General features: G+C 38.0%; 1 protein-coding gene across 2 annotated transcripts in view; it reads left to right on the top strand.

Annotated features, from left to right (window-relative positions):
- Positions 1–829: 829 nt before the first annotated feature.
- Positions 830–9441, top strand: part of LOC107681123 (AT-rich interactive domain-containing protein 3A-like) — an 80060-nt gene continuing 71448 nt past the window's right edge. For both annotated transcript variants that reach the window (XM_016477298.1, XM_016477290.1), the window contains exons 1-2: positions 830–1095; positions 2405–3031. In XM_016477298.1, coding sequence (XP_016332784.1) covers positions 1057–1095; positions 2405–3031 — 666 coding nt within the window. In that variant the 5' untranslated portion in view covers positions 830–1056. The remainder of the gene's footprint in view (positions 1096–2404; positions 3032–9441) is intronic.

Here is a 9441-nt window from a genome sequence, read left to right as displayed (position 1 = left end):
ATACTTTTCTGAAATTATATGGAATTCAATCATAAGTCTGTTTATCGTTTCATATAATTACAAATCTTGGATAATTACATGGTGAATGGCAATTATATGTTCTGCAGTCAGAAGGGTGTATTTACAGTAGACCAACACTCATAGTGATATTTATCTGTACTATTTAAGTCCGTCTAGATGCTGTTGTAATGCAATGGACTGACTTGTGTTCTGTATGAGTTAAGATGATGAGTAAACATGGGCTGCATTTTATACATTTAATTAAAAAAAAAGATCATTTAAAAAATAATTTCAATTCAGTAGCCTACCTAAATTGCACATCTTAGAATCAAATGCTGTAATAGCTATATGTAACATATATTTTAGTGTATATATCTATGATATGAAGAAATGTTTTCAACAAACGTAAAACCTTTGACGCATTTCCAACTGTCATTCGCTGCTCTTGTTCAGAAGCACATAAAGAGTGGGTAGCCTATAAAGGTATGCGTACATTTGTTTTGAGGAACAACTCGTGAGTAAGATTAGGATATAATTACTAGCCTACCTTATCATTCGCAAAGCTAAACACCCTCTTAAACAGTTGAACAGCTCTTTCTACATTTTCTATACCTTGAACTCTTAAAGGCGGAGCATTCCGTTTAAGTTAAAATGTATAGATTGTTCAAGCGTTCGATTAGTTTCAAATAAAGTTTAAAGTGCTGTATTTGAATAGAAGCGCGCGCAGGAAGCTGCTCAGCTGTATTTCTGTTGGCTGAGTGCAGACCCTGCCCTGATTGCCTTATATCCACGTGTATTGACGTGTGGAGAGCAGACGGAGGCAGAGGGACTGATCTGATCTCTAGTCCTCGGAGGTCATTCTCGCTACAGTTACAGCCACTTGTTGCCAAGTCGCTGAGAGAGCGCGAGCGCGTCGCGAAACCGTTTTCATAAAAAGCTGTTTCTTTGCTTTCACGACGCACATCTAGATGTTAAGACGGGAATATAACTACTTCTGACTTTGTTGGGGGAAAAAGGTCACTTTTGAGCAAATTCTTCGCATTTGACGGGAGAAGCATGGTTGACAACACAAGCATAGCAACTAAATCTGCACTGGTAAGCACGCGCTTTTGCTCCTCTGGTAGAATAGAGATGTCGTTATGCTTAGCTTGTCACTTTATTTTATATACTTTAGTTCAATATTTAGTGCACTTCGCAGATGTTTATAGACTAGCGCATGTTGTGTTGCTCGACACGCGCTGCCCTTCGACCTATAGCTAGCAACACAGCATATACAATACACACATTGTCATGTTTCTGTCACTGAATAATTCTAATTCGAGGTCGTTTTTTGTAACATCACATCAGACATGTGGCGTTGCGTGCTTTTACAACATTATTGATGCTGACCGTCAGATAGTTTATCCTGTTAGTGGAATCATTTCCATAGGAAACCACGATTCTTGCCTAGCCCAATGCAAAAATCGTTTATCCTATGAACTGTGCTGCACTGATTTGATCGGTAATGCCATTTGAACATTTTAATATAAGAAGAAAAAAAACTTAAATTGTAGCATTAAACCAAAGTTGTGCCTAAGTTACCTGCACTGATAAGTTCACTTTTTCCGACTACTTTAATTAGCTTACTGATAAGAAAAATTGAGTAAAAATAACAAATTAGCTTTGTCAAGTTCAGTGGATGGGAGCTAAGTTATGACAACGACAAGATTATTTGCAGTGTATCAGTTATACGTTTTGCCAAGTTTTGCCATCTTTAAAGTAGCCTACCCAGACTGGCTGCCTAATTATCACAACCAGTATGGGAATACACTTAAGTTTCGACATATAGACTTACCTTTTAAGGAATTTTGACATAGAAACTACTTTCGACCTGTCTATTCTGCTAAACTAGCTATAAAATGTACATGCAATTTTTCGTGAGCAATCTGGAGGGGCACTTATTGCCCACCGCGAATTGTAATTTGGCGCCACTAGCCTATTTTACCATAGCTAAACATCAGTTACCTAAAACAAAAGCTACAGTTTTGTGATTATAGTTTTGATATATAAAAGTAGTTACAATAAAGTCATGCATCATGTTTTATGCTTTATTGTACTGTCTGAATAGCGCAGTTGTTACCTCCTGACGAACTTTTCTGTTCATTACCGCCTTTTTAATGATAGCCTAGCTAAAACATGTGTTCTGATTAACTGTAAATGTAACTTTTATACGTACTAAAAAAAGGCAACTATTTGTATGAAAAATAATATTTGCTGTAGCTACACCATCCACGATCCCCCCCAAACTATTTTGTTTTTTTGGGGGGGGGAGGGGGGTTTAAGTCTTAATTAAGGGGGTCTGAATCCCCCGCAATTCTGCTTCCAGCTAAAATTTGTAGTGACATTTGCATTCTGTTGCCCACAGCAAGCCGCTTTCTCGTCGGCGAGCACTCTTCCTCTGCTGGTCAGCTCCTCCGGCGCTCACAGTAACTCGAGCGGCGGCAGCGGGATGAAGCTGGAGGCGGTCATGGAGAACCTGCAGCGACAGCAGGCGGCTCGACTCGCTCTGGAGGAGAAACTCCGCCAAGCCGAGAAGGAAAAAGACATCAGGTCTGTGGTGGAGTCGCAAATTCAACAGCAAGCTATCGCTTTCCGCCACTATCAAGCAGCGGTGAGGGGAGCGTTCGAATCGGGAGCCCCGAACTCGAGCTCCGGCCACCCACACGAGCGCACAGCCGACTCCGACATCGACGATGAGGATGACGACCCAGACCTGGACCGCGGCATGGACGATGAAGACCGCGACTTGGAGGAAGATGACAGTATGAACGAGACTGGAGGGGATGAAGATTTGGAAGGACCCCTAGCTCATTACCCACCGCGCCTAGCTGTTTATCCCGGTGCCGGGCAGTCTCCAAAAAGTACCCCGATACATCTGTCCAGAGTCCAGCCAACCTATCCAGCTCCAAGGCAGGCTGAATCACCGAGTGGTTTGGCACCACAAGCACAATCGCAGCACCACGAATGGACTTATGAGGAGCAGTTCAAACAGGTATGTTCATGAGTGAGATCTGTAGATAAATTGTAGTAATGCGCTCTCATAACCGTTGAATGTGCACTCTGGTGAACTCTGTGGTGATTACTAATGTGTAAAGTTTAAAAGCATGAAGTGAGACTGAGTTCAATCCTGTGTGAAACTACTTGCATAGCTAGTTCTCATCATAATCAAAAAACTGAATTAGTCAATGGAAACAACAGGCTTTTAGGCAGTGCTAAAACTTTAATGCTTAATCTTAATGTAAACAATACTGTCCAGACACCTGCATCATGCATTGACATTATATATTAAGTTGGACTATATCAGGTTTAATCGCTGCTTCAGCATCTTGTTTCATTATTAGCACATAGACATACAGTCTGCACTAATAAAAATCCCATTTGTAAGGTTGTTTAATTGCCGCTTTACATTTGATATAAAATCAAATCGGCAACCTGCAGTAATCACACTTTTTCAACTACTTTGAATTTAACTATAATGTAAAAAAAAAAAGAATTGATTAATTGCTTAAATATAAATAATTGCTTAAAATGTTTAAATTGTCACCATTTCATAATTTCAGTCTAAGACATGCTTTTGCATTGCGCATAAAGAACAAATATGTTTTTATTGAAGTCTTTGCTGTTGATGTGTACGAATGCAACATTTTAGTCTGGTTAATTGGTTTTGACTGTTCTATATAAAATTATTTTGGTATGGGTACGTTTTAATTATTCAAGGTGGCTTGTACACCTGTACACTGGAAATTCAGGGTTATACGTAAAAATGTTTTATAGTTATGCTGCAGCAGTTTTGCTCCACTGTATTCTCAGGGGATAATTTAGAGTGATACACTGAGAGTGAGGCTCTTAAGCAAACACAGATCTATACAGAATGAGCCTGGATGGACTTGTCATTCTTTTTTTATGATAGATCATTCAGAGACCTGGCCAAATGAGACATGCACATTAGCGGCTGCATTAGTGTAAGCACTGGCTTAAAGTAAGGGGTACAATGCAGTTTGAATAAGGACAGCTGTTTTGATTTAATGTTATGAAATAGAGAAAAACACAAAATGGTCCTCAAAATGATCTCAACTTCAACATTATTTTAATAGTGTGATGTATATGCTTACATAAAATCTATCATTTGTTTTTCATTTTCAGAAGTTGTGTGTTATTCTTAGATTTATAAACTTTTGACAAGAAGTTAGTATGTACTGTACTTTTTTGATCATATAAGAATAATACCAACCACAACTTTACTTAAAAAAACACAACACAATTAATGTTGTTTTGCAGAAGTCAAGGACATGCATTTTGTAATCGCTGTTGAACTATTTGGACAAATCAAGTGAAATGCAGAAACAATGAAAGGATGCCGATGGCATTAGGCAGACTGACTGGAGCCACTGTACTGCCTGTTTTCAACACTTTAAAAAACTGTCTAAATGCTATAAATGCCTTCTTAAAACAAGAAAGGCTTTTTAGAGGAATGTAAAAATAGACTGCCATTAAACTTCTTTGTGACCAAATTCCTGGTGTCTGTATTTGCGAAAGTAATTAAAACACTAAATACAGACTCCTGTTTAAAAAAGAACTTTATAAGCAAAGAACTTTATAAGTCAGCTCAAAGTGTTTTCATTATCTTTCATTTATGTTTCTGTACAATATTGCTTAATTAAAACTAAACCCAAAAACCTAAATAACTCTCAATTATGAAAACCAAATTAAAGGTCTTATAATATTGTAAATTCATTTCTCATTTAGTCAAGCCTAAGCTGGATGTGTTTAAAACGTCTGTTTGCACTGATATTAAAAATGAGTCATTCATCAAAGGGAAACAGAATAGATAGGAGAGAGAGCCAGACAGGACAGGATCGGAAGAGACAAAGTTAAACTGGTTGCCATATGGCCGTTTATTGTCAAAGAAACAGTGAGGGGAGAGGAAAAAAAGCAAGTAGTTGTGTAGAGTTTTGGCAGGAATGCAGGAAACTAGACCTGGTGGCATTCCAACCTGGCTCCCTCCCAATAACGCTGGGATATCCCTCTCAGGCTGCGTATGGGTCGGCTCAAAGCCAAGCCATTACGAAATAGGAACAAACTGCATACTTCACTACAGTCTAGCCAGACAAACATATTTGTGTGTGTGTGTGTGTGTGTGTGTGTGTGTGTGTGTCTGCAAAGAGAATCACATTCTGGACCAATATTGTTGTACACTTAAATATTTACTGGTGCTTTCGCTTTTGTTTATTTAGTGTTTGTTAGATGTGTGCATTGGAATACCAGAAGTTTTTTTTTTTTCATTACATTGCATTGCATTTCACCAAAGTTTTTATTACTTTCTGTCGCAAAATTATTAAATCAGTATAATTAAGTTATGTTTAATAACATAAGTAATATATTTGACTTCATAATTGAGGTTTGGGGTTAGTAAGATTTTAAAATGATTTGGGTCTCTCATGCTCACCAAGGTTGCATTTATATGATCAGAAATGCAGTAAAAACAGTAACATTGTAAAATGCAGTAATAACAGTACTATTACAATTTAAAATAACAGTTTTCTATTTTAATATATTTTAAATGCATTTATTCCTGTGATGGCAAAGCTGAATGTTCATTACCCCAATTGTCATTACTCCAGTCTTCAGTGGCACACGATCCTTCAGAAATCATTTTAATACGTTGATTTGGTTCTGAAGAAACATTTCTTATTATAATCAATATTGAAAACAGTTGTGCTGGTTAATATTTTTGTGAGAAAAATGGTACAATTTTTTCAGGATTCTTTGATTAGATTAGATTTATTATTATTTATTTTTTTATTCCTATCACTTTTGATCAGTTTAATGCATTCTTGATGAATAAAATCATTAATTACAAAATCTTACTGACCCCAAACTTTTGAATAATAGTTTATGTAATATCAAACAGACTCCAATTTAATTAGTTAATATGCTGGATCAGCAAGCTCCATATCTCAACCTATTTAAAGCGCATATCAAATGTTCACTAAAATACAGAGTGTACTTTCTCCCGTCAGCAAATATCATCTTTAGATTGCTCAGTCTGACCTCCACTTTGGTTTCGGGGCATGTGTTTGATCCCCCCCTCTCTGCCATGTTTTGCAAACATAAAAAACTCACAGAATGGCTTTTTCCCATAACATGGCTTTTACAGGGCTATAGAGGGGGCTGGGCAGGGCTGAACGGGGTGGAGGAAACCCGGCAGTGGTGTTTGGTTTCACTACATAAGCTTGTGGAAAAGGAGGTTTGTCTTTGCTTCTCCAGTCCACTTTAGTAAAATTAGGCTACTAATGTACTGTCTTTTGACTCAGAGGGTATTAGCACTCTCTAAAATTTGAATTCTGTTTGCTCTAAGCTCAGAAGAGACAGTTTGGGTATTTAATCCTTTAGAAATAACGGTTAGAAACCTGTGTAAATTTAGAATGATCTTTTTGGATTTTTAAAATGCAGTTCTAAAGAGATTAATGAGTATCAAGGCAGCCAGTGATGACCTAATTCACATAGAAACACTTACAATTAAGCAAAACATTTCTTGGAGAAAATAGGAAATGAGGCAATTGTGAAATCACTGAAAGGAAGACAAAGTTCTCCCCCAGACAAGAAGGCAAAATAGTCTTTGTGGTTAAACAAACGTTGTCACTGGTCAGGGGTTTGAAGATACGCACCTCTTTGTTTTGCTGGACACTTTTGTGAAAAGGTGGGAAAAAAACTTGGTGGAAGTGAGAGACAGAAGCTATATGCGGCCAAAACAGCCCTAACCCATGAGCCTCTGCGGTTAGTCTGTTGATATATTGAAATGGCCTGTCCTAAAGTCTTCTCAAGTAACACACTTCAATTCAAGCCCATTAATACCTTCATAAAAATGCTTGGAGCCCCTTCTTTGAAATTGACACACATACACACACACAGTAACTCCAGTGTCAACACGACATTCCTTGACTTTACTGGCCTGCTCCACCCCTACGGTATCCCCTTCTGTTTGATTGCACTGCTTTGCTCATATGTTTTGGGGTCCTGAGAGCCATTAAGTTCCCCAGCATGCAATCTCAAGCTAAAACACATGCATGGAGCCAGTTTTCTATATGGCTCAGAGGTTGTGATTTTTACCCAGCAGCACTATCGTTAGCCTTCTGTGGTATGAGCTAACCCAGGCCTTCCGACAGCTGTGGCAGGCTCATTTTGGACGTGTGCTGTCAGTGGAAATATTTAATAGAATTCCAGTCGTCTCAGTTTTAGATCGCCTTATAAATGAGACCCTGCTAGCTGTGTCCAATTGGCGGCCTGTTATAAATCCATGCTGATCCATGCTGAACATGTCATCAACAGGTGATCTGATAATCCTGCTCCGAACATTAACCATACTGAACATTCAGAACTGGTAACGAACCCACACCTCGAGCTACGTCAATGTCTTACTCGCTGACTGTAATAACATTATAACAATAACAATAATATACAATAACAGTCAAACGTCAAAGTGAGAGCGTTTCATTTTAATCCTATTTTTGTTGCTGCCTCGCTCATCACACAAGCTCCAAATGTATGCAACGTCTTTTCTATAGTTTGAGCAAGAGGCTGAAAAATATGCATGTTTTTATTTTAAAAAAGTTTAAATTTTTAAATTTTTACAATAATAGGTTACACTTGTATTGGTATATTATTATAACTTCAACCTAATTATATAGTATTATTATAACTACAACCTTTCTGTTGTAGCTTGCAAAAGTCAAAGGGTAATGAACAGACTCGGCAAATACTAATATGGCAACCCTTCCCGAGCAACACACTTCCAGTGTGTTTATAAGAAGTAACACCTTTTCGAAGCAAGAGTATGCTCTGTTTTGCATGGTACTGTAATACATACCATTACCCTGTTAGTAGTCTCTATAGCTTTTCAACACTTTGCCCTTAATCTGAAGAATGAGGTGTGATTTCAAGCAGTTGTAGACCACATGGCATCATTTAGACACACAATTTAGAGTGTATGTGCCCTGCGTGATTTCCTGTTTGCTTGTGGAATAACTAGTTGAGACCGTAAAATGTGTTGTGTGTACATTTTTATCAGTTCTAGATCAGGAACATACTGATAAGCACACCTAGCTTCATTAAGAGAAACATTCAATCACTCTTGTCTAAAACATGGGAATATCATTGCTCATTTATTAGTGGTGAGTAGTGAGTAGGTTGATTTTACAATACACTTTGTGATCATGGTTACCAGGCATAGTCTATGCAAACATGATGTCCAGGAGGATATAAACAAAATGTTCTGTTCACTTCAGCTAGATTGTATATATACAGTACCTGAGCCAGTAGAAACATTCTCAGATTGTACAGTGACTAACCTTTGACTTGCTTCAATATTGTGCATTTTTTTCTCATATTGAGGTCAGCAGTGTCATATATGATCATTAGTGGTGCATGTGATATATTGTTTTAAGGTAATTTACTGCACACTCTGTGCAAAGTTCATCATACATTTTTCTTGGTACTTGAAGTAAATGAGCTATTAACGGACATAAAGAGCTGTTTTACCTTTAGTTCAAGAGTAATGGTCAGTAAAGGAATGCCTAATCTTTTACAGTGTGTTTAGGCAAAGCTGAAACTCTGAAGTAAAATGCTTTTGATCATATTGTATCGTCTTTGCATTTTGGTTTTTGTTGCTACTTAAAGCGTTTTAATTTCTCCTTCTGTCATTATCAGTAAGACACATATGCAGTGAGTGTTACATGGCAGCAGGCAGCAGCTGAGGTCTCATGTCATCAGTCTTGGCCCATATGGCCTCGCGTGTCAGCGTTCATTAAGGTGAAGAGTTGTAATGAAAGATAGGGAGGAATCAAGCATTGAGTGTCTTAAGCCCTATTCGCACGGGATTAGTATTACCTGGTGACCTCCAGTCATTTGTAATAATTGCGGAGGTTGTCTGTGATCTTAATCCCGTGCGAATCGGCCATGTCTGTAATTTGTAAAGTAAAAATTCCCCCGCAAATGACCTGCCATATTTCGCCGAACACCGAGGTCCTGTGATAATATTAGTCCCGTGCGAATCGACATCTCTGTGATTCGGCCAGCATTTGGCGGGTCGCATATCATTTTTCGAGGTTTTTGTTTGCTGTGCGCCTTTTTATCCATCTTTCGCGAAGAATGGAGCTGCGTTGGAGTGTTTGATACTATTTTGGGTGCTGTCATCATACCATACAATTTGCAGAAAGAGAAAGCTGAACAGGTTTTGAGGTTAATGTGTTACAAATAAATCAAGCATAAAGCTTGAGATATTATTTTAACCTGGTGAAATGTAAATGACACCGCACGAAAATATATTAATTTCTTTTTTTTTAATCCATCTGGACCATAGAACGGGACTCTCAAAGCCTTGACATCCGGGTATCCGGGAGATAA

Source organism: Sinocyclocheilus anshuiensis, unplaced genomic scaffold (assembly GCF_001515605.1).
Source record: "Sinocyclocheilus anshuiensis isolate Anshui unplaced genomic scaffold, SAMN03320099.WGS_v1.1 scaffold697, whole genome shotgun sequence".
In the NCBI taxonomy this organism is placed as follows: Eukaryota; Metazoa; Chordata; class Actinopteri; order Cypriniformes; family Cyprinidae; genus Sinocyclocheilus; species Sinocyclocheilus anshuiensis.
This window is presented reverse-complemented; position numbering and strand designations above follow the sequence as displayed.